The sequence below is a fragment of the Nipponia nippon genome, unplaced genomic scaffold, assembly GCF_047370975.1.
Source record: "Nipponia nippon isolate SJK-2023a ecotype South Korea unplaced genomic scaffold, ASM4737097v1 scaffold_4, whole genome shotgun sequence".
Classification (NCBI taxonomy): Eukaryota; Metazoa; Chordata; class Aves; order Pelecaniformes; family Threskiornithidae; genus Nipponia; species Nipponia nippon.
Window position 1 is genome coordinate 102,322,440 of NW_028262358.1, and position 26,938 is coordinate 102,349,377.

At 35.8% G+C, this 26,938-nt stretch overlaps 1 protein-coding gene across 2 annotated transcripts in view; it reads left to right on the forward strand.

The window, feature by feature from the left end:
- Positions 1–26,938, forward strand: part of CSMD1 (CUB and Sushi multiple domains 1) — a 1,270,279-nt gene that overhangs the window by 832,025 nt on the left and 411,316 nt on the right. For both annotated transcript variants that reach the window (XM_087775441.1, XM_087775442.1), the window contains exons 8-10: positions 1,947–2,034; positions 10,011–10,135; positions 15,646–15,767. In XM_087775441.1, coding sequence (XP_087631567.1) covers positions 1,947–2,034; positions 10,011–10,135; positions 15,646–15,767 — 335 coding nt within the window. The remainder of the gene's footprint in view (positions 1–1,946; positions 2,035–10,010; positions 10,136–15,645; positions 15,768–26,938) is intronic.

Sequence of the window (26,938 nt, forward strand, 5' to 3'; positions counted from 1 at the left end):
AAATGCATGTTTACTAGGTAGTATAGACTTGTTCTGAAAGCCTTTATTCACACACACAAAAATCTTTATCAGTCTAAGTAATATTAGTGAAATTAGCAGGATTGGGCTCTTGGTCTGAAGTGCTTTCAAGATGGTGAATTCCAGATGCTATACTTTTGTTCAGCTGAACTGGATTTTTACTCATGCTTGGGGTTTTTTTTGTATTTATCAGAAAATTAATTTTTAAGTAAAACATATTTTTCATTGTTTTTCCAAAACATTTCTGAGATTATAATAATATTTCTTCACCTGGTTTAAAGAAAGATTTCTGGGACAAATAGTAAACAATACAGTAAGTAGTGTTAAAAAGATGTTGAGAAAGAGATAATTCCTTTCCTTTCCTATATTTTTAAAACAATCTATATGCCAAAATAAAATAAAATAAAATAATGTAGACAAATGTTGAAATATACTGTAATTGTTGCAGTTTCTCTACTCTAAGAAGAATCTAGAATTCTTCTAGAATTCTAAGAATCTAGAATCTAGAAGAATGCACAGGTGAAGCATTTTGATACTTACAAGTGCTTTGTCTTAGTTATATTTTTGTAGAGCTGTAATGCAGTTTTTAATTTCTTTACATTTTCTCTTGTAAAACTTTGGATTTCTATGTAAATTAATTGTCCCTGGTGCTTACAAAACAAACATGAAGATTTATACGTCTTACCATCTGATTGTATGTATCCTGCTTGTCACCACTCTTTTTGCCACTGTATTCAATTTGAAAGCATATCACCGTGTGGGAAAACCAGCCGCTTTTTACATCTAATCTCTCATCACCTTTCAGCTGTAATGCCGTCATCTGTAACCCACTCAGGCTTGTGTAATTTATTTTGTGCAGCTAAAATGTTCCAACTAACTTTTTTTTGTTCAGGAAGAACGTTCTACCCTGTCCTTAAAGGTTTCCCAAAAATTTTTTAAGATGAAAAATTGTGATCCACAAATTTCCACTTGCTCTGTTCTTCTGTGGAGGAAACAGAAAGACAGGAGGAGTGTAACCATGCATGGGCACACGTGTGCATATATGCAGGATAGAAAGCACGTGTATTCAGGTTTTCTGTATATTCACAGTGTGGTGCTGTTACTTTATATCTTTTCTTTATGATTAATTACTTTGAATTCCATATATACCTTAAATACCTTTTTATAAATGAAGAAGAAAAAAGTTAAAGTTGAATGTTCAAATTTTTTAAAGTTTTGAAAGGACTATAAGTTTATATATTTATATACCTAGTGTTATTTAAATATCTGACAGTCTGGAGGGAGAAAGAATGGAGGACAAAAGGAATGGAACAGTATAGGATATCTTCTTTTTCTATTCCTACCTGAAAACACAAAATAGAGATTTTGAGCCTCGTTTGCATGAGCACACATTCAGCTGGTTACAAATACATTGCTCTGTGGGGTTTTCTCTATATTTTTGAGATGAACTTTATCTTCATAAAAATATTTCTGTGTTGCAGTTGGGTTCTTGGCTTTTGTCTATTTCAAGTCATTATGGACAAAAGCATAAAATGAGCATAAATTTATTTTCATATACTATCTTAATCTTACAGTGCTGTGTTGTGAATATTTCAGAAGGTCACTTCACAAAATGTTGTTTTCCCTGTCTGAGAAAAGCCATGGATCCTAGTATATCCATAAAAAGATGACTGATCATGGAAAAGAATCATTTATTTTCCCACAGAAGCAAACCATGTTTTTTTTATCATATCCAAAGAAAATAAACAATACACCCAGGAAATCACTTATATGGGGCTTTTTTTTTGGTCATAATTTATACTGTTTCAAGAAAAAAAATTATGAATATGTATATGGTTCAATTCAGGCCATGGAAGTCAATGTATGGGAAAAGTGAAGAGTCATCTTTACAGCTGCATGTCTAAATTTTTTTTTCCTTTACTTTGCAGTGACCCAGGGTGGGGATGCAATGGCATCTGATACATGTCCTGATCCTGGAATTCCTGAAAATGGGAAAAGGGTGGGCTCTGACTTCAGGTAGGCACATTTGGTTTTCTATATGACCAAGAGAAAGGTATTTCCTGTTACATATATACAGAGGATGCAACTACAGATATCTATTGTTTCCCTAGTTTTAAATGTGTTGAGTCTTTGTCAAAATAGCTCCAGTCCATTGCATATCTTGACTTGTTTTTATTTGTTTCTTTTTTAAATCAATGCATTTTAAATAGGAATTTTAGAACTTAATAATCTTGTCTGTGTAGGTAAGGCAGAAATCTCTGGACAGCACAGAGGAAGAAAGAGAGAACTGTCTGTTTTCCCACTATATAAATGTTGTTAAAAAGCTTGGGAAACATGGAAAATTCAGTGTCTGAGGCTGTGATGAATGCCATCTCCTTGGGTTTTTTTGTTTTCATCTTCTGTTATATTCATTAAAAAAAGAAGAGGAGGTCAAATGGACACCTATGGAAAAAGGAGGAAGGTTGCTCTTTCCCTGTTGGGGTAAAAAGGAAGAGACTTCAAGGTCTGGCAGAGAAGAGGGTCAAAGGAAGGAGATGGGAGCCTCCAGCTCATGCAGAGATTTATAAATTGCTCAGCAGGGAATGGACAGCCAGACCTAAGAGTAAATGGAAAGGAAAATTTCATAGGAATTAGAAGGAATTGTGCAAGGTTAATCAAACCTGGCTCCTGAATCAAGGCTCTGCCAAGCTAGGGCATAACTGACAGGAAAAATAATTTTAAAAATCTATCCTATTTCTGACTGACCTACTCTTTTTTTGATTTTTCTCTATTTACCCTCAAAGGAGTCTGAGAACTCATAAACAACTACAACATTAAGAGAATCAGTTATATGCAAAGTCATGATTTCATTAGCAACTGGGCAGCAGTTAAATATGTTTTAAAAAATAATGAAGTGAAATAAGCTTTTCAATAAATAGGCTAGAGAGAGACAAGCTGTCCAGAAAATGTTTGCTGTTATCCAGTTCTATATATTCAGATTCAGCTTGGCAAGTACAGCTGCTGCAAGCAAAATTGTATGATACAAAAATATAGCATGCACTTGCTGCCCAAAGGTCTGCTGTTTTAGGAAAACAAACGTAATTTTTATCTAGGTCTTTATTAACGCTTGATGTATTGAAGAGAGAAACATCAGCTGGTAGAAGGCTAGGTAAAAATGGGATACTAAAATATAATTCTTTCTTAAGATGTATTAAAGTGTCTGCATGTGTTCATCTGAGAGATACCTGTATAATTTCACTGTTGTTTTGGAGAGTATTTTACTTTATTTGTGCAGGTATGCCTCAGTTTCCCTCCTCCACTTGAGTCTCTCCTCATAGCCATAAAGGGTGCAGAGCATACTTCTTCTGAATTCCTCCAAATCAAATACTTAGTTGAAAGAATTAAGGGCAGCATCTAGGATCACTCTGTTATTAGTGGAGAGAGAAAAGCATCTCTGGAAAGAGCTAATGTTTAATGGAAAATAGCATTAATTCACACCTGAAGGTGCCTTTCTTACTACTTTAACTGCAGATACCAGAGTAAGTTCAGAAGATTGGGGTGGTGAGGGAGCCTGAGCACAGACATATAAGAAGAGGCTGAGTTCTAGGTTCGCTCAGCCTTAAGAGAATCTGAAGCACCTTGTGGCTGTCTACAGCTACTAAACAGGAGAGTCTAGAGAAGAGAAAGCCAGACTCTTCTCAGAGGTGGACAGTGACAGGACTAGAAGCAATGGACATAAGTTGGAACATGGTAAATTACTACTAGATTCAGGATTTAAAAAAAAATAATAATGTTTTTACTATGAGGGTGGTCAAATACTGGAGCAAGTTTCCCAGAGAGTTTGTGGAATCTCCATCCAGAGAGGCATTCAGAGCTCACCTGAACAAGGCCCTGAGCCTTCTGTTCCAACTGGACTTGCTTGGAGTGGGGCATTGGAATAGGTGACGTCCTCATCCAATCTAATTTATTCTGAGAATCTATGAATCTTGTACAGATTTTATGTGTTCATGATACACTGTAGGCCGAGCAGACTCTCATCTAGTTATGGTCCAAGTCAGTGGTACATGAACAATTGTTAAGAAACAACAGCACATGCACTTTGATGGGCAGGTCTAAGATCACTGTTAAGCTGGAAGAGGGTAAGAGAGACAATTACTTCTTTTCCCCTCTAGACTGTAGTCTGTAATTTGAAAGAGAAAGGGATCTAAAATAATTTTGGTGAAACAGGTCCAAAGATCCAAATGTGTGAGCCCCAACATGGAAGAGGCGAACAATAAAATTCCCAGCAGTGCATGAAAATATCAAGAAGTGGGAAAACCCAAAAAAACCTTAAAGCTCAAAGTATATTTTAAGATATCTGAGGAAATCTAATGTCAAGGAACCTTGCAAAACATACACAACTATATATTGAACACAGTCTCTTATGAATGAATGTGGGTTGAAAGTATCATCTTAAATGTCTGGAGCTTACTTATGAGCAATGCTTACTCAATTGACAGAGCAAGGCTATTCCCCTCCTTCCTTTACCCTATTCAGCCTCTGATAATATTTTCATTTCACCTAATGTATCTTACTGTTTATGGGGATAAATGAATGCATAAGCTGTTAAAAATAGGCACAAACAACATCATATAAGGTATGATAAATAAAACATGTTAATATACTTTGATCACTTATTAGTTGTGTGCATGTTTTGGGCCTCCAATTCTGAACATTATTTGAGAGAAACAATAAAATTTTATTTTCCTCCTAAACCTTACTTGTTATCTGAAAACAGATTATGCAACAGCAACTGTTTTTCGTGTACTGTAAACTTTTTTTTATATCTATTTAAAACATAACTTAGCTTTCTTAAAGTTTGTCGATCTATATCTAGCTTGACATTTAAATAGAGAATTTGGTTAGAATTTAGTTTTTCTTTCTCTAAACTGACAAATCAAGCTCTTCCATAAGAGAAGGGAAAATAATATTTGCTGTTGCTTGTATTTCTCCAATGTAGTGAAAATACTGTGGGGAGTAAAAGACAGGCAATGTTTTTTCTTTTCTAAGAGGCAAGTATAGACACCAGAAGTATCTATTGTTCCTGTCAGGAGAATGACAACTGTGGATATTAATCTGAACTAAAACATGTGAAAATGCACATTATTCAAAATCTTTTCCACTCTACCGGAAGACGTGTTGTGAGTGGGATTGATGGAAAGGCAGAGGGTTTATTTTCAAGACAACCTGAGACCCAACTGATTCAGTGATGACAAGTTCTTTGAAAAGGGTTTCATTGTTTTCAGCATAATAATGGCATTCATTCTAATATCATAAGTCAAACAAAAAGGTATTGAAATCTTAACCTTTTCATTCTGTCCTCCTGCCATGCTTTTACTGTGTTCAGCTAAGGAAGTAGGGGAGGTGATTTTCAGTGATTTCAAAAAAATCCAGTGGATATTTGGATTCATTTTGAGAGAGAAATGGCAACTCAGACTTTGCTAGATAAATGAAAACATAATCAATACAATTTGGGGGTCAATAACACATTCTATTTTTATGTGAAATCTCAAAACAGTAGATTGTTTAAATGAAATATAAAATTATAAACAATAATATTTCAGCTCTCCTTAAATATCATATGGTATGTGTGGTACTGTGAAAATACAATCATTTTCCACAATTCCATTGAGACTTGTAACAAAAATATCTTTTAAATTTTCAAAACAGATTTTTAAAATTAAATGAACTTTCTTATGCTTAACATTTCTTACATAATTTTTTTCTTTTTAAAATGGCTTTTTTATTCAAATTCTAGCCTTCTTTATAAAAGCAGAGATTTTGCTTTGATACAGTTCAAATTGAAAATAGAGAAAGAAAAAAGAATAAATTGATTTCTTCCCCCTGTTGAAAGTTTACATAGAGAATTAACAAAACAAAACACTTCCAGTGCCCACAGATTTGCTCAATGACTAGGGAGGTAAAGATGTGGAAAAAAGTTAAAAACATTCATTGTTAACAATCAGAAATTAAGTGAAGTAATAATTTCCTTTGAAATCACAGGTCATATAAGTTAAATATGACTTTAAGAGAATGCCACCTTTTTAATGGAAAAATGTCAAGCAGAATCAATGGAGAAACTCATAAATCTGGACGATGCTTAGAGGATAAGGACTTTTATTGTAGACTGTGTGGCCCAGGTGCGTCCCCTCCTCTAAGATACTTATTTAGATAGATGTGATTGTCTGGACACAGAAAATACCCTAGTGACTCAGCTCACCTAAGATTTCTCAGTATCCAATGATCTCTTAAACATCTAAAGTTATATGGTTTGATTCAGATATCTGCAATGTACGTATTATATAACAACTATATATATAGATAGATACATACATATAATTATGTGGTGGGTTAAACTTGGCTGGATGCCAGGTACCCACCCAAGCTGCTCTATCACTCCCCCTCCTCCGCTGGACAGGGGAGAGAAAATATAATGAAAGGCTCGTGGGTCGTGATAAGGACAGGGAGAGATCACTCACCAGTTACCATCATGGGCAAAACACACTCAACTTGGGGAAATTAGCTTATTTTATTACCAATGCAATCAGAGTAAGGTAACGAGAAAAACAAAAACTAAATCTTAAAACACCTTCCCCTCACTCTTCCCTTCTTCCCGAGCTCAACTTCACTTCCGATTTTCTCTGTCTCCTCCCACAAAGCAGCACAGGGGGACAGGGAATGGGGTTGCAATCAGTTCATCACATGTTGTCTCTGCTGCTCATTCCTCCTCACACTCTTCCTCTGCTCCAGTGTGGGGTCCCTCCACGGGAGACAGTCCTCCACGAACTTCTCCAGTGTGAGTCTTTCCCACTGGCTGCAGTTCTTCACAAACTCCTTCAGCGTGGGGCCCTTCCACGGGGTGCAGTCCTTCAGGAAGAGACTGCTCCAGTGTGGGTCCCCCATGGGGTCACAAGTCCTGCCAGCAAACCTGCTCCAGCATGGGCTCCTCTCTCCATGGGTCCACAGGTCCTGCCAGGAGCCTGCTCCAGGGTGAGCTTCCCATGGGGTCACAACCTCCTTCAGGCATCCACCTGCTTCAGCATGGGGTCCTCCATGGGCTGCAGGTACATATCTGCTCCACTGTTAACCTCCATGGGCTGCAGGGGTACAACCTGCCTCACCATGGTCTTCACCAGGGGCTGCAAGGGGAATCTCTGCTCTGGCACCTGGAGCACCTCCTCCCCCTCCTTCTTCACTGACTGTGGTGTCTGCAGAGCTGTTTCTCTCACATATTCTCACTCCTCTGTCTCGTTGCTATTCTGCAGCAGTTTTTACCCCCTTTCTTAACTATGTTATCTCAGAGGTGCTACTACCATTGCTGATTGGCTCAGCCTTGGCCAGTGTCAGGTCCATCTTGGAGCCAGCTGGCACTGGCTCTACTGGCCATAGGGAAGCTTCTAGCAGCTTCTCACAGAAGCCACCCCTGTAGCCTCCCCACTACCAAAACCTTGCCACACAAACCCAATACAATATTATAGTGTGACAGTCTGTACATCCATTTGGCAATATGTAGAACTTTTCAATACCTTTTTACTTTTTTTTGTAAGCCTCAAAAGAATTAAAATGACATTAAAATTATTTTCTTGAAAGTATCGGTTGTCAGACTCATGGCATAAACCTGATTCCGCACAACAGGTGCTTCAAAAAGGATGGATCTTAACTGATATGGTATTCAGGTTTCTCTCCACCTTGAATTCTAACAATCAGGAGCTTTTGAGTACTTCATGTTCCTTACCTTTCTCTTTAATTTGGCATTTTTGCTAGATTTTTTGTTTGTTTTTAATATGTTGTAGTCAGCATATTTATTTTGTGTCACTTAGTTTGTGATCAAACGTTTCAAAAGATGATATCCGCCGTGTAAATTACATTAAGTTCACATTATTAGTTCTTAGATACAAGCTATTTCCAGAGCTTTGGAAAAAAATACACTGTATAGAATAATAGTGAAATAAATTGAATCATCATAAGTGTGTAGACTATATTAGTCTGTAACATTTTAGGTATCCATTAGTATTTTTTTTTCTTTTTATATTGCTGTAATGATGAAAAAACAGTCTAAACATTAAATCCTTCACTTACTGCATCAGATGTCAGAATATTTGCATTCCTCCTGCTTTTTTTTTCCCTTCTTTCTTTCTTGGGGGGAATAATCAGGTATGTTAAATTATAAACTGCAATTGTAGACATCCAATAATTATACATTTCATTTCACTCTAGTTTTTTGTATGTGTACAGTTTCATAATTCTCCTTACATGTCTTGATAGTAGCAAACTTCAGGGAAATGTTGAAGCTTTCATGTTGATTCACGCATCATTACACTTTTGGGAAAGTCTTTATCCAATATGGTTTTTAAATACTTCAATTTTCAATTTACATTTATCACAACTAGGTAATGGGGGGGTTTTTCCTGTTTTCATAGAAAAAAATTTCAGAGCTCATAATTTTAGGAAATTTGAGAAAATGCATTTTAAAAAATAGGTGTTTAGAGCATTAAAATGTCAGATTAATTAATCCTAATATTTTCTTTACCAATAAGAGAAACTAATTGTTTATGAATTTGAGGTATGTATTTGGAATCATGCTTGGTCTATTTTTCTGAGGGTTTTAAGAATGTTCTGAAGGATAGTAGATTATGACAAATATAAAATAAATACAATTTTAGAAAATTATATTACTCTTCAAGGATTTAATGCGTTTCCCATGAATTGCTGAAGGAAAGAGCCAATATTTCCCCTACCCTTCTGATTTTTTCACATTTAACAGCTCAAGAAAGAAGTGTTAAGAAAAGTAGTTTTTAAACCTTTCCTAGATTTGGAGCATCATATTCAAATTTTAAAATTAAAAAAAAAAAAAAAGAAAAGAAAAAGGATCCTACTAAAGTTTTGTGAAAGAACTGTAGAAGTACATCATAATAATGATAAACAATATAGTTTGTCTCTGTGAAACCCTCTGACAAACTAACAGAATACTTGTTCTTGAAGGACAGGAATGAGCTGGACATTAGTGAATGAGATATTGTATTTGCTATTCTCCAGAGCGCAATTTTAACCACTGAGCTTTCTGACTGCCATTTAGCAGTCCCCTGGTGTTTAGGACTCAATGACTTAGAAAGGCCAAACTGAGAAATCTGCTTCATCAAGATCACTTAATTCACAACATGGGATTATCAGATACAGATTTAAAAGTACAAGAAAGCTAACAACAAAACCTGTTGATTATGATGGGAACAAAGAATGTCGCAAATAATAAATGGAAGCAGAAATTTAAATACTGTTTAGGAAAGCTCTCTTTGAGATACACAGTAACTATATGCAGTTTTTTAATTCTACATAAATATTGGTCAGCATTGTTCAGAAAGAAATTATTTATTAAAAAGAAAAAAGTTATAAATCAATCCAAAGAGACACATTTCAAAGTTACAAGTGTAACAGTCATATTTCAGTCCTAACAAAAGTTATCATAAGCATAATTTTTAACAGAAAATTTCAACAAGCTTAGGAATATTTAATGAATGATTAGAGTTTGCTGAACTGAATATTTCCTGGTTGTACATGTTACAAATTACCATATCTAACTGCTTATTCTCTCATTTAAGAGAATATGGAGTGTTGAAATTATTCATGAAGTAAATTTTGCTGCCTGAAAGAATGGTGATTATATATTTTCTTAAAAAATATATCTCTCTATGCATTAATTGAAGTCATAGTTTAAAGGATGAAATTTAGTATCACGATTGCTTTATATTCCTGGCCTTAGTTTTTTAAAAGGTGGACAAACTAAATAGCAAACCTGTTTCCTATAGCATAAGTTGTTTTATATGAATATAGTAATGATGAAGTACAATTTTCCACCTTAATTTCTTCATTTGGATCTAGAAATATTGTCATTTGGTGACATTTAAATTTATTTGGGGGAGGAGTGATATTTAAAATATATTTTAATTCTTTCGTTCTTCTTCCCATTTTTCTCCTAGGGTGGGTGCAAGTGTACAGTTCTCCTGCGAAGATAATTATGTGCTGCAAGGTTCTAAAAGCATCACTTGTCAGAGAGTGACAGATACACTGGCTGCCTGGAGTGACCACAGGCCAATTTGCAGAGGTAGGTGCTATTTTTTGGAAGTTTTCCTGAAGTTTGGAAGAGTAATTTATAATTTCTGTTTAGAAATGCAATTAACTTATGTTCAAAACAAAGAAAAAAAATATATATCATATATATGTGTGTGTGTATGTGTGTGTGTGTATATATATATGACTATATATATCCAAAGATCTTTCTGTAGCTGGAAGCATACAATCAATGATGCAGAAACAGTATCGATTTAGGGAGCTAATTTCTTTTCAATAGTTTTCATTTCACTTTATCTTCCTTTTGTCATGTTAAACATTTTAGTTAGAACTACTTAGTTAGGTTTAGGTTAAAGTTTTCTAATTAAATTTCTAAATATGAGCTCCTCACAATCATACTGTGTTCCTATCAGTCCCAGTTATTTACATAGTTCTCATTTTTCGGTAAATTCCCTTTTTTTTTTCATCTATTTTGCTCAACCTTACAAATGACCTAACCTTCTGACTTCTTTTCTAGATGTTTTCTCATTATGGTCTGACCCAATGAATAAGTTCTTCCCCCTGCTTTTAAGGAGGAGGGGGGACGTGGCTTTTTGTTTGTATGTTTTTCCGTTATAATCTACTGCCTGTAATAAAAGCACAGAGAAATATGTAAATGCTGTCACAGTACTCCAGAACTGAGGTATATAGGAAAAAAGAAAAAGTATATATCTATGTACAGAACTTTTCCTTTTTCTCAGTAAAAAAATTAATTCGGGCTGCACATTTGGATTGTACATGTTAATGAAAGTCTTAACCCTAGAAATGTGGTTGCCTTATGTCCTCCTAGAACCAGACAACCTAGCCAGGACAGGCACTGAAAAACAAGAAAAACCACCACCATTAATTAAAATTAAAAAAAAATTATATAAAAAAAAGAAATTATACAAATTGATTGATATACTTTATTTGTCATTTTGAGGTAGATCAAAGAGATACTTCTTGTACTCACAAAATCTTATGCTAAATACCAGTTACCAGGGCAGCAAATGATAGAGAGACTGTGAAGGGAAGGATTTGCAACACCTGGACCTAAACTTTTGCTTGTTCGAGAATGAGCTAAAGCATAATCTCACTTATATAAAACTCATATACTTATAAAAAAAGGTTTCATTACCCAGTTATTTCGTAATACCAAAAGAAAAATATTTTTCTCCTGTTGCCAGAATAGATTTTTCAACTTGTGTAATTACATATGTGATATACTTGTAAATTATTCTTTCTTCATTAGAGTGTAAACAGTTGTTGTGGGTTGACCCCAGCCAGCAGCTAAACACCCACCTAGACACTCACTCCCTCGCCCTCAGCAGCATGGGGGAGAGAACTGGCAGAGCAAAAGCTGAAAACTCGTGGGTGGACATCAAGACAGTTTAATAAATGAAGCAAAGTTGTGTGCTCAACCAAAGGAAAATAAGGATTTATTCACTACTTCCAATTAGTGGGCAGATGTTTAGCCATTTCCTGGAAAGCAGGGCCTCAGAACAAGTGATGGTTACTTGGGAAGACAAACCTGTAACCATGAACATGGCCATTTCCTCCTCCTTTCCCTGAGCTTTTATTGTTGACCATGTTGTCATACGGTATGGGTTATCCCTTTGGTCAGTTGGGGTCAGCTGTCCCAGCTGTGTCCCCTCCCAACTTCGTGCCCACCCCCAGCCGACTTGCTGCCGGGGCAGTGTGAGAAACAGAGAAGGCCCTGATGTTGTGCAAGCACTGCTCAGCAATAGACAAAACACTGGTGTGTTATCGGCACTATTCTAGTTAAAAATCTAAACCACAGCACCATACAAGCTGCTATGAAGAAAGTTAACTCCACTCCAATCAGACCTAATAAAAAAGTCTATAAAGACAGCTCTTGGATAAATTATTACAAGCTGTATGTAACATGGGTAATATTACATAGGCACGTCCATGTAAAGACTGGACAATCTAAAACATAGTGAAAAAGAAATAAATAAAAATCATACCTCCTACTCTTTCCAGAGCAGCAAAGCAATTGTGATTCATAAGTGTCTCTTGAGCTCAGTGTCTCTGTAGCTCAGTGTATCTAAATGAAAAATCTAAATATACCCTCTCAGTACCTGGTCTCACACTGCTGCATAATAACATGTCCACACAACTCCACTGCTCGCTCTTGTTTGGTGTTTTTTTTTCATCTCCTGAATTTATTGTTGTTTGCTAATATATTGTAGAAATGAGCTGAAGTAATCTCTGCATGGTAAAAGTAATGCTCAGCAGAAAGGGGCTATTTGCTGCTGAATTATCTGTGTGTTATTACTATTGTTTGCTGTTCCTTCCAATTTATTATCTGCGAATATCTCTATTATGCTTTATTCCCTCCAGTAAACTTCTAACAAAGTAGGATAAATTAGTCCTATACTTCCATTAAAACCTCAGTTGGAAAAACAAGTTACTTTCCTCAAACATACTTCCAAAACTGGAGCTCAAATTTCACAACAGTCTGAGGGTAAAGTTAGCCAGTCTCGAAAAGTTATTTGTTTTTTTCTAAACACAGATTAATGTTGTTTAGGCTGAATGGGGTATAATTCTGGTTCAATATTACGACATTGCACGTGGTGCACATTTGTGGATGGTGGGTAGTGAACGGTACAAGTTTTATTTGTAGTCCCTATTATTCCCAGTCCCTTTATTGACCTTCAAGATGCCAGTATTCATGGTGCTCATACCAAGCATTTAATAATAAAATACACAGTACAAAGAACCGTTTATCACATTTTCTAAATGATCATCAACTTAAAATGGAAAAGCTGATAAACTACATGGAACTACTGTGAACATAATGACTTCAAGCCTATGAGAATTACTGAAGAAGCTGAACTTTCCATTTACCCCAGAACAGGGACTAAAGTTCAGAATTTATGAAGCTGATGAATAGTCACAGGAACCATCTTACTGCTGGCAGGTTCCTTCGTTATTTACATTCAACAGTGCCCATGTAACCACCTTACTTGCAAGGGCACAGCAGGGGCTGGGGGTCTCCTGGGGACCCGGGAGCAGCAGGGTCACCACCCATGCAGGGAGCAGGGCAGACCAAGGGCAGCCCCACCCTTGGACACTGGGCACCTCCCTGGGGATGGGGGCAGGCCATAGCCAGGCTGAGACATCAGAGGCTGGACGGGGGTCCAGGTCAACGAAGTCTGTAAGCAGGCACAGGCATGCTGCAGGCAGCTGCTCCTGAGAGATTGCTCAGGCAGAGACTGATAGTCCAATCCCACCCTGAAATGGATCCCCTGCACCCACAGGCAGGGAGTGGTGGGAGTCCCCAGGTGTGGCTGGTCAGGCCTGTTAGTGCTGTCAGGAACTGAATAGTGCTAACTTAAATGTTCCCAGTTTTCTTGAATTCCTAACAAAAACCTTACAGCAATTCATTCCTGTTTTCTGTAAGTGATATACAAGGCTATCTAACAGTTTTTGTGCAATGACTTGCAGTAACTCCATCTCCTAAACAGACCTCTAGGCAGAACTTCAATTGTAGCTCTTGCTTGCCTTTTTTTTTTCTTTCCCTCCTTTTTTTTTTCCTTCTCTCCAAAATTCAAATAGGAGAAGGATAAGAGAATAACAGCTTGACTGAAAAAAGAGCTGAAAGGGAGATGTTTCCTAGACTTTCTTCTTTGTGGATAGCTAGAGAAGGTTCAAACTGTATTCAAAAGCTTATTGCTACAAAGTTGTATCTCTGGATTAGTTCCTACTGTAGCAGACCTTGTGCAGGACGAATTGAAAATAAATTAATAAATATTAATTGCCTGCTAGCTGCAGTGCTGGAGGTATGGTGCTTCTACCAGTTATTGGAATGAGAATGTCCTCTGTTTCAGATCCTATGAATCTGGTCTTGTTATTCTGGCAATTAAAAGAATATATTTTGCTTGATACAGCAGCAATATGCCAAGCTTTCTGTATTGCACTAGGCAGCATACAGTGGCATACTTAAATGTGATTAGTTCTTTTTTTCCTTGTTAATCACGGACGGCTCGTTAATAATTGTCAGTGATGCTTTGGTAGAATTACCTGTGTGAATGAGGGGTTAGTTTGGCTTCTACTGAGATTGTTATGGAAGATTTCCATGTGATGTGTCTGAGACTTAAGTGAAATTTGTGGAACTATATTAGGACAATTTCTATTATAAACATAGATAAACATTTTCACAGAAAATTGAGTTCTAGCTGAATCAATCTAGACATGGAGCTGTAGTTAGTTCTCAAAGTCTAGTCTCTAACATAGTAAAAAGGTCCAAGTGCTGGTAGCAGATTGTGGTGGATGGATAAAAAAAATCTGAAAGTAATTTTTCTCTAGTTTCCTTATTTCATATTTGTACCAGTCACACTTCTATTAATGTAGAAGATCAGGCTTCCTCACAGCAAGTTTGTGAGCTAAAGAAATGCTCGTATTTCATTCTCCAGAATGGAGGCAGCCACAGAGAAAGATGAAAACTAAGATTTTCCAAAGTACCAGAAATATGTTGGGTACTTTAATCCAATATTCAGAAAAAGAATGACCAAGTTTTTAAGGACTGTAGTCATTCCTCTTGCCAGTACTGAAGAATCTAAATTACATCAAAAGGTAACAGAAGTTATGCAGATAAGTTCTGAGATTCAGATATTTGAAAATATACAATATCTAAATACGTACGATCTAGACTCTCTGTTTTAGCATGTTGTCAAAGTTTTGTAGTACCATAAACCTGAAAGTGGAATTTTAAATGTTTGAGTTCTGTAATTCCATTTGATATAACTGGAAATTATATGTCTAAATATTTTTAAATACTTGGAGATACTGAAATATTTTGAGAAGTTTGAATATTTTAGAAAATCTATCTCTAATGCTCTTTGGAAAATAACTTAATTCATAAAATAATTTCTTTTCAAAATGTTAACTATCCAGATTTGCTGAATGCGACAGAGGGATTGTGACGGTTTCACAATTGAATCTGTGCTTTACAAAAGTCGGGCTACTGCCTAGAACAATTTTATATATTTTTCTTTCTAATTTTATTTCCTCTGGTGTAAAGAGCTAAGACACCACAGAAATTCAAGTTTAGGTTAAGGCTATGCTATTACATAGAGTCAAACATTGTGATACATGTTTTTTTCCTCCCCAAACATGGAGAAATAATGAAGGAGAGCACATACTGGTCCTTCTTACATTCATACATAGAAGGCTCCCTCCATCCAGTTGGAGAGGGTAAATCTCTTTCTAAAGAGAATATTGATATGATGATTCTGAGAAATTAATTTACATAAAGTAAGAATAAAGTAATGTAAATGTTGGGCTGATTAATTGAAAAGTGTCAGCTTCCTTCCTCAGTAGGTCATTTTTCAGGATTTTTTTGACTGGCTCAAACATCTTCAAAGGCAGATTGTTATAGAATATATCAACATAATAATACTCTCACGGCAAGATGTTATTAATGCTACGGCAATTTTATAATGTTTATTTTAGAAAGAGCAACTGATCAAAAGCAATCTGATTTGTTGTTTATCATTTTAGCTAGAACATGTGGTTCTAATTTACGTGGCCCAAGTGGGATTATTACATCACCAAATTATCCAGTCCAATATGAAGACAATGCGCACTGCGTGTGGGTCATTACAACAACTGATCCAGAAAAGGTATGCTTTTTCTCTTTATCTCAGTTCAAACTGTAGAATTTTGGATCTGTCTTAAAATTATTTCATACATATTTGCATGAATGTATGAACACATGCCAGTGTGTATGTTCATTTCAGCACAAAAATGACCAGAGTAGAGATGTTAAGAAAATATATTGGGCACTAGAAAAAAAATATAAATTTGTAATATCTGTGAAAATGTCCACTCAGAGTAATAGGTCTCAATTAAAATTTCCAGGTTATAAATAAATTTTCTAATGAAATACATAAAATCATACTCAAAATCACACATTACTAAATGAGTTGAGAGTGGATTTTTCAAGTTGTATCATGATACTTACTCATTGTTGAATCTTAGCATAAAAACCAGATGTACATCTAAGTACTTTGTCTGGTCTTGTTAGGTGTTTTACTACCTACCTCATTTCTCTTTTCCATCCACTGTTCTCCAGTAATGATTCTAGATACATAACTATGAATAATTATGCATGGAATAGTAGTCATAGTTAAGTATTCTTATTACATTGCAGTGTACTGAGATGCATTTTTATTTGTGTTTCTGTAAAACCAATTTACTTCCTCAATAAAGGACAGAGACCCCCTACCCGTAGGAAAAAAAATGAAGTAAAAAAATCTTTCACCTATATTTTATTTTTCTGTGTTGAAATGCTGAATTATTGAGTTACAATAAGTTGAAGAATGTACAATCTATATGCGCTCTCATAATTGCAAAACATGTATTTCCTGTGCAAGATTTTGGAAGACTATTCTTGACTTCTTTAACACTGTTAAGGAAAAAATGTTTGTCTCACCATAAATTAATGCAAATGTTTAGCTACAGAAAGGTCATTTTGCTGCATGTTGAGATGCAAACACTTTCTTTGCAAAATCAATAAAGTTCACTTTTTCTTAAAGCAGATTCAGTGCCTTATTAAAGGTGTGTATTCAGGAAAAACAGGCAAAAGTACAAAACTATCACACTGAGGAACATTTTACTGTAGCAGGACCTCTCTCTGAAGAGAAAGGGTTTTTTTTAGTTCCAAATTGAACTGTTATATTTTATTTAGTATAGGAATTAGAAGTGACTATTTATCACTGAATGACCTTTGACTTTAAAGTCATTAAATTTTATAGAAAGTATTAAATCACTTTGCATTTTTAAATATGGACAAGCATTTAAAATATGGAAAATGTCTGACAAATGCATCTAGTCAAATTTGTGTTCAGTAATATGTATTTAATTTAAGTGTGCATCAAGAGAAAATAAGTGAAATTACTACTAATAGTAGACAATCTTAGCATCTTAATGCTTTCTTTATTCAAAACTGTTCCATTAATTTTTCATTTTTATTTTTTTTCCCTTGACTTTTCAAGAATTTTAATTAAGCATTGTTCTTCATATTTGTAATAAAATGAAGGTAGCAATCTTGCTGATTGCAAGAAAGTTTAACCATAATAATATGAAAATTGGTACTGACTGTGCAGTGCTATTTAGTAAACAGCACAGTGTATGTTTTGTATGGAGGCTCAGACTTGTGAAAAACACTAAACCGCAGTCTACTGCAATAACACACAAGTTCTATTCATTCTATACAATATATCTTTCTCAATGGATTTAGGATTTTAGTAGGGTAGAGCTTAATGAGATTGGTGTGTACTAACTTATCACTCTGTTCACTGGACTTGAAAAGGCACTCTTAAGTAGTATTCTGTGGGCAGGTTGATAGGTTGTCAGTCACAAGAATACACTGAAGGAATTGCACACCCAGACAAATCGATTCTTTTATTATGTTCAAAATGAAGAGGTATGAGTACAAGGCTTGGAGCTTTCACCCAGAAAAAAATCCACACTATTACATCCAGATGGGTGGAAGGTAAATAGATACGCTGACAGGCATATTGATAATCACAATGTAAGAAAGAGAAGTGGAGCTTTAAGTCTTTCAGTTCCGGACAGGATGAGCAATAGGGAATGAATTGTCTTTTTATTAATCTTGGATTTGTCTAGCAGTGCAACAAAGGAAGATTATTTTCTTAACTTCATGTATCTTGGAAAGATAGGTATTTGCTTTAGGGCCATGACGATTGTGAATGTGAAATCTTAAAATCAAACATGTTTAAGGCTTACAGTATCCTCAAGTTGCTTTCACATAAAGTCTACATCATCTTTATCAGTATGTATCAACACAAATCTGATATTGGGACTTCTATCCCCAAATAATTGAATCTAGAGTTAACACATATCCTTTTAGATAATAAAAGATATGAAGGAAAATGCTTTTACTTTACAGACTAACTGACTGAAATGGAACTTTTTTCCTACTTCTTCCTAAAGAAAAATATCTTGCTAGCATTTTGAAAGCTGTGAACTTTAAAAAATCAATTACAAAAATAATTTCCAGGTTTCTGAAATAATGAATTGATTTTAAGATGTGCTGAAAGTTGCACAGATTTTCATCCCTGACTTTTGTTGGAGTTATGAATGACAGAACTCTTGAAAATTGAACTGTACATTGAAGGTCTGATTTTAAGATCAGATTGAGGAGCCTACTCTTTTGCCCTTCAGATTTGAAAATATTTATCAGAATGCTTAGGGTCTGTGTTTGATTTTCTTTTCCAAGAAGGTAGACAGTTCATGACATATTGTTACTGTGTATTTTAAATTAGTTTTGACTTACTGTAGCAATGAATTTGTGTCCTTTCATCGGGTTAGTTTACACATAGCATTTTACAAGATAAGACAATGTTTCCTCTTAACATAAAATTCAGTGCAGTTTAAAGAAGATAGTCTAGTTAAAGAGGTGCCCTTGCACAAAAAATAGAACATAATGTACTGGAATATTGTAATGAATAAATTAAAAAAATTGACACATAACATTTTCCAAAGTTTGCATTCTGGTGCTGATGGGGGGAGATTTTTAATGCAAATTCAAAATGAAAACAAATTTCAACTTCCTATGGGGACAGCAGCATGGTTCCAGTTTTTAACCAACCATATCAAGATCGTTGTTAGTTAAATGTTTTTCTAACATTTATTTGCCTTTTTCTGAGCAACACAAAAATCTAAGTTAAGCTTGCTTTTCCTCCTGTTCAAAGGTATTTCTGTTAATGCTCTGCTTATTTTGAAGAGTTGATTTTCTTCTCTTAACGTTTATTTGTTTCCTCTGGGTCCCACTATTGTAGCTTCTGATCAGCATCCTACTGAGTCATTTATTAGGTTTTTAGGACTTGCAAATACAACTTCATGGTGCTCTTCTGACTCTTTGTCAAGTACATGCTGTAATTCTTAGTAACTCTACATTGTTTTAGTTGTTCTGTTACGTAGTTTCTCAGCTTTTTAGAATCAGTTACTTTGGACTGTTCTTCTGAGGTCTTACTGATCCGTTGTCTTTATCTCTTTCTTGCTGTTAGTATAATCTTTCCAGTGTGTTCCAAGCATGCCTCTCTCTCTTCCTACTTCAATTCATTCTCCAGGCTGTGGGTTTTTTCATAAGACTTACTGCCTTGGATTTCCTGCTGCTTTCACTGTTCTATGGTAACATTGCTAGATGCAATGGCACCAGTTTTCAACTCCAGTGTCTATAGGAGGGCAAGGCTTTATGTTGTTTCAGCAATGATACCTAGTTTTGCACAATATTTTCCTGAGTGATTGTGGATTGTTGTATAGTAGATGTGCCATGGGCTGCAATAGTTCTAAGTTTAATGACCTGGTAAATAAAGAGTGCGTCCCAGTTACAGGGTTTTGTTTTGTTTTGTTTTTTTTTTTCTGAAGAATGTACTTTCCCCACAGTACAAAGCATAGATATCTATGCTTTGTACTTTATCATAGATACAAAGTATCTGTTTGGGCCTAACAACTCTCTTCTTCTTCTTTACAAAAAAATTCACTCCAGTTGCCATAACTGAAGACATTGGAATTAATTAGAGGGATGGAGGGAAACTTCACATACAGTTTTATTGGGCTGAGCTCTTCAGATTTTCGTATAAAATTGGACTATACCTTGATATGTTGTCATAAAATGGTATTTCTGATTTATTGCCTTTCAAAGCACTTAGCTGGGGAACTTCAGGAGAACATTCTTGCTCAGAAAAACTTTCCCCAGTTCACAGATAGGGAATCCACATACTATTAACGTTGATTTTGAGATAATTTCTTTTAAGAGAATTCATTCTTGCAATATGCTCTAAAAGAGCAGTCTTACTAAGTAGCATATGATAATATGCAATTTTTTTTTGAATGAGGTTATCTTGCTGATTCATGGATTGGGTCAAAGTTTGTGAGCCATTAGTGACATCCCTGTCTTCCTCAGATTCTTACTTCCATGTAAATAGCTTATGCATCTACAATAATTTGCAATGGATTAAGAACTTCTGTTTCAACAGGCAAGTTTGCTCCAGTTAGATGGCATTGTTTATTATTAGAGTGTTTTTTAGAAAATGTGTCCATAAATAGCCTGTTTCTTCAAAGCTTCATTACAGACAGGGATCCTCTCCCTCCAAGTGGCTGATGAGACCATCCTGCCACAAGTAATAGGATGTTTGTCAGCATGTCTGACATCTACAGCACCTGCAGAATAACAGTTTACTCTGACTGGGGAAGCTGAGCACCATATATCTTGTCCCTACAGAGATTACCAGAGTGCTGCCACAGTATTGATTTTTATCTGTAGAACTTATCCTCTCTTACTGTACTACAGAGTTTTGGGTTGCAGAGATCTTGATCACCAAAAATATGTAGATCTAAGAACTACTTTCACTAAACTTTTGTGTATTCTTGGCAATGTACAGGCTCATGCTAGTGATTTACTCAATTCTTACTATCTCATAAGTCTCAGGATAGTTTTAAGAGTGGAGGAAAAGGTCATTGTAAATTTAGAATTGACTCATTTGTGCATCCTGTGCCATCTAGATCATACAAACACACTAAGAACTCCCTGAAAGGGTGATACCCCATGGTGTATTGAAAATGAATGCAGTGTTCTATATGCTCTTTTGTACTTCACACATTATTAAAACTAAATTTTGTGCCATATGTAAATGTATATATTTAAATTTAAATTTAAACTTCTTTATCTTTCATTTGCTGTAAGAGTGTCTTTAATTATATGGCGATATGGCATCATTGACAAAGGATTCACACAGCTTAGAATTAGAATTATTAAGGTCCCAGTTATGAAATAAACAAATAGAATCATAGAATCATAGGATCATAGAATCATAGAATGGTTTGGGTTAGAAGGGACCTTAAAGATCACATAGTTCTAACCCCCCTGCCGTGGGCAGAGACACCTTTCACTAGACCAGGTTGCTCAAAGCCCCATTCAACCTGGCCTTGAACACTTCCAGCAATGGGGCATCCACAACTTCTCTGGGCAACCTGTTCCAGTGCCTCACCACCCTTATAGTAAAGATCATACAGAGCATGTCTTTACATAGTGAAGATCATTCTTCCTTCTATCTAATCTAAATCTACCCTCTTTCAGTTTAAAGCCGTTACCCCTTGTTCTGTCACTACGTGCCCTTGTAAAAAGTCCCTCTCCAGCTTTCTTGTAGGCCCCTTTCAGGTACTGGAAGGCTGCTGTAAGGTCTCCCCGCAGCCTTCTCTTCTCCAGGCTGAATAACCCCAACTCTCTCAGCCTGTCTTCATAGGATAAGTGTTCAGGCCCTCTGATCATCTGCATGGCCCTCCTCTGGACTCTCTCCAACAGGTCCATGTCCTTCTTACACTGGGGACCCCAGAGTTGAATGCAGTACTGCAGGTGGAGTCTCATGAGGGTGAAGTAGAGGGGCAGAAACACCTCACTCGACCTGCTGGTCACGCTTCTTTTGATGTAGCCCAGGATACAGTTGGCTTTCTGGGCTGCAAGTGCACATTGCCAGATCATGTTGAGTTTCTCATCAACCAACACCGCCAAGTCCTTCTCCTCAGAGCTGCCCTCTATCCATTCTCTGCCCAGCCTGTATTTGTGCTTGGGGTTGCCCCAACACCTGTGCAGGACCTTGCATTTGGCCTTGTTGAACTTTTTGAGGTTCACACAGGCCCACCTCTCAAGCCTGTCAAGGTCCCTCTGCGTGTTGACCACACCATGCAGCTTGGTGTCGTTGGTAAACTTGCTGAGGATGCACTCAATCCCACTGTCCATGTCACCGACAAAGATATTAAACAGTGCCAGTCCCAATACTGACCCCTGAGGAATGCCACTTGTCACTGGTCTCCACTTGGACATCGAGCCGTTGACCACAACTCTTTGAGTGTGACCATCTAGCCAATTCCTTATCCAGGTTGAGTTAATCCTGGTTAAGTTCCCTCTTGCCTTGACATAGGCTCATATATTATTTTTTTTTTTTCATAATCAAGCAGTATAATTTAGAACACAAAGCATAACTAAAGCAATTATATGAGAAAGCTATCGTTGCAGTGTAAGGATGAAAATTTAATCTTCCAGTGTCCTAAAATCTTGTAGAAGACTTCCAGGGTAGCCTTATTCTGTAGACTCTTAAATACATTTCAAAAACAAACAAAAGAGTCTGTACATTTTAATATAATGTGCAAAATGTACTTACCATCCTACTGGAAAAATCACCTTATATGTAAGTCCACAGTATATGTTCATCCTCAATTTGAATTTAAATACATAACTTGTAACACAGAATTCTATAATGTACAACTGCAATTAGAAAAAAAACCCATATATTGTGCAAAACAAGCACAGTTTATTTCTTAAAAATTATGTCTCTGTGTTGTTTTCTGTCTTGTGTACACTTATTAGAACATTATGATTTTTGTAAATAATGCTGATATTTCTACCTTTCAAGACCATGTGGATGAGATGTAGTAGCATAAGTTCTATGCAATATTCATGTGGATGAGATGTAGTAGCATAGGTTCTATGCAATATTTTCTTAATAAGTTTACTTAAGCTTTATTGGATGATACTGTAACACAAGTAGGGCTGGAACAGAAGACAGTTCTGGCATTGCAGACATTTAGGATGAAATTTCATTTGCGCATATGGGTGCTACATGTCTAAACTCCAATTATACTTGATGGAGATCTGTCAGATAGTCAGTAGAGTCAAACAGTGTTTCATCTCATCCTGAAGCAGTCCACCAGAGGCTGATCAGCTAAATCACTGTTTGGGCTTTGTTCACTCTCACTGGATCAGAACCAACATTTTCTGCAGCACAGGAAAGTACTGTATTTCCTGGTTTATGGGGAAAGCTAACTGAAGGATCATGCTTAATGCTTCTGGCATTATTTCTGGTGGTATTTGTTTCATTTATTTTTCTCAGATGATTTCTAACATTAAATGCAGAAACATACCCAGCTGTTAAGTTTTTCCCTCCTAAGACAATTGCCGCAAATACAGACTGACAATTATATTCCTTGTTGTTTACTTTCCCTCTGACCTTCCTTCTTCCATGCTGTTTTTGAATGACAGAGACTAGCTACTGAGCCTTGTTTGTGCTCAGTATCTCAGCTTTGTTTTCAGGATATCAGCTAGGTTTACTCCACCGAGATTTAGCTGTGGGGTTGTTGTGAATCCTTTCTTTGTTCCGTGATAAATGAGTCTTGGAAAAGCCACCCACTATTTATGTGTCAATCATATGATCGGTGTCCCAAGCTCATATGCATTGATGCTCACTGTGCCACTCTGCACCTTTGTGGGTTTTCAGAGAACAGATTGAAACTAGAGGAGTTCACGGCCCAGCTATGGCTAAGGCCTTTACCTCTTCTGGAGCCTCCACCAAACCGCTGCCAGTCTGGTCAAGGGTTGAGCACACCCATCACAGGGGTATGAATTTTATGAGCTTCAGATGGATCTAAGTATGACATACTGAGTTGGAAATGGCAATTTAGGGGGAAAAAAAAGTGGGACTTTTAGAAAGAAACTATAGAAACATACACATGAAGGAATGAAAAAACTGAAGAAGGAGACTTAGCACTAAATTTGTTGTGATACTGTCTTTGATTTTACAATAAATCCATATTTCAGAAAGACAGTTGGAATATATTAGCTGGTAATGCAACACTCAAGACAAAAGATCCAGCTTCCAAACAAAGTGAATGTATTAGAATGTGGCAAAGTTTTAATTGGCAAGAGTAAGCCACATATACGTGGTTTAATAGAAACTATTAAAAACCAAGAAAAACTCAAAACCTTCAAAGTTATGAAGACAATTTTGTTAAATACAAAAGTATGACATTTTAAAAGTTCTAATGCTTCTATTTCCTCATGCTCTAATACCAGGTCAAGAACAAAGAAAAAAGAGTTTTCCCTTTCAAAAGATGCGATACATAATATTTTCACTGTGATATATTTGTATTGTATCTGCACGGGTAAGAATTATACAAATCCATTATTGTCACTCTTTTGTTGAATACTTACTGCAGTGAAAGTGATCCGTATTTGCCTTTCTCATAGATACACTTTTCCAGCCTGGATGGATGTTAAATTCTTCATTATTTTAGACTATATCTTGCAAAACAAAACAGGCTATTCCTCTTTGAATTTGTTTATTTTATAGCTAAAACAGTCCCCTACTCAAAAAATACAAAAAACCCCAGAACTGTATAACACATAAGCATGCCTTTTTGTTTTACAATTGCCAGAGGTAGTCTTTGAAGGCTGAAAAACAAAGAAGCCCATGAAAAACAAAGAAGCCCACAAAAAACAATAACTACTGCGACTACACTTTCATCATTGGCATTTATCATTATTCAGCTGCTGCCATATATGTACTTCTCTTGTTGCTGAAAGTTGGGTTGTTGCCTTCAGCTTTATTCTTAGAGGAACTTATCTGCTGTGAGTGCACTTAGAATTCCTCCATGATTTCCTTCCTCCACTATGTTTTTTGTCATTTCATCTTCCTCTGCCTCAGTTTCTTCTTTTTTGCTGTTTTGATCTCCATCAGTATATTTCTTTTCTCTTTTAGCTTTAACCTTTTCTTCTTTTTCATTTTATATATTTTCAGAAAGGAAAACATTCAGATACAAAATTCAAATATAGAATCCTAATGGTTTTCATGTTTTAAATGGAGCTCAAAACCAGTAAATGAATGGCCAACTGAAATTGTAACTTTTTTTTAACCAGAAGAGAACAGTAAGTTTTTATTTATAGTTTCTTAATGTAATTACACTACTATTCAGCATAAGAATGTACCGGTTGTTGCGGTGACATATTATTCCACAAAAAATATATACATGTAATTTCTTCATAGTGAAAGGATTTCAGACAACTTTACCAAATGGAGAATCAATCAGAATTCTCAAGCCATAAGGGAATATCCATTAAATATACCTAAATATAAGACACTTTCTTAAGTACTTTGTATCTACACATCATAGAAGACAAACCAACATATTCGTTTTTACTCCTGCACATACATAGACAGGCACTCTCACACAGAGACATGTAAAATAAACAACTGAAAGTTTTACCTGTACAATTCCAAAGTGTATAAATATAGCAACCTAAACTCATTACTATTCTCTCATTTAATTCAGGATATTTCCTGACAGGAAAAACTCATAACAGAGCATGCATTAGATGAGAACATTCTGCCACTATGTAAAAAAAAAAAATCCTACAATTAAATCTCCATATACTTTTCTTATCTTGTTTGTTCTACAAGTTAGTTCCCAATTCCCTTGCTAAGAACTATCATCAGGCTTATTCAGTATTACATTGTCAAATGTATAAATCTAAGATATCAAGGTTTATGTGTAGATATTTTTCCCTGGAGGTTGGAAGTGTCTGCAACTATTGACAGTATATCATACCTGACAATGTCCTTGGATGTTGTCTTTGCTTATATACCCTTTTTCTTTTTTTCCCCATTTATTTTTTTCTTAGTTTATCAGATATTCTACATAAATTATCTTTGTGCAGACTCTGTGCAGCCTGATGGGGTTGATAATGAGGATAGCATAAACCCACATTTACTGCACAAGGAGGCAAGTGCTACAGAATAATTTATGCACTTACAGTTCTGGGTTACCTCACAGAGCATGTTCATTTGCTTTGCCTTGAAACATAAGTGGTCAGAGTTTCTTTGTGCATGATGCTCACTGTTTATTTTCTCTTTTAAATCTTTTCTCGGGTACCTTTTCTACTGGGAAAATGCCAGTTGATAACTTATAGGCAAATAATAGGAAATTCTAAGAAATTCACAGGCTGCATAGAGAAGTGTATATATATGGGAAAAATCATTAGATTATTTTAAAAATATATTAGTATTTTCTGAAAATTATTATGATTCCTTTCCATTTTCTGCAGCAATACTATAGATTTGGTGTTTGGCATCATGGCAAATAGAAGCCTTGAGGTATTTACATAATAAATTAGTGTCAGCACTTTATTTGACACTCATTTAATTAACTCACTTTGGTGTATTACTAAACAGGAGCTTCATATTATGAGTAAAGAGCCATTGGGGAAAATAGGAAATGGAGGACCAAATCATCACACATATGTTAAGATGTGCAAATCTCAGATTTCAGGAAAATTATGTTAAAGGAGAAGGATAGAGGTAATTCTACTTATTGGAATTTTTACTTATCATGGGAAATATGATAGAGTTTGCAGTAAGTTATTATAGAATAAAAAGGTTTTCAAAGTGTCATTTGGCAAAATGGCACTGAGGCTAATTTGATAGTTAAGAAGCACCACCACAAACAGTTAAAACCAAGATCATGATCCTTCCTATCCTCAGCTCAAATTGGCCTACTTTAGCATGTGAACATTGACAGTCTGACTAGATCCACAGTACAATTAACAGACTCTTTGCACAACTTTTTAAACATAGCTTTCAATTTAGCACGCAATCTCTAAGACCTCTTCAGGACTACCATGAACCTTAGCGTCTATATCAGTCAGTCTGTCACATGACTATGGGTGAGTCATTTTTGAAAAGGTCTAAGTTTCTTAATAATTAAACCTTGCAACAGTATGTAGAGCAAAAGTTTAACTACCCTTTTAAAACATGACACTATTTGCTTCTAAAAATATCACCCATAACTTTCAAAAGTGAGAACAGGTTTTAGGCATCAGATCTACACGTGTAATGCTCATCTGTTGTACTAGGAAATAACATGCTTGCTTATCGCATCTTTGGATATTTCTCTGTCTCTATGCAGAAGTCGACTTTGCATAAATGTCCAGTGTTTT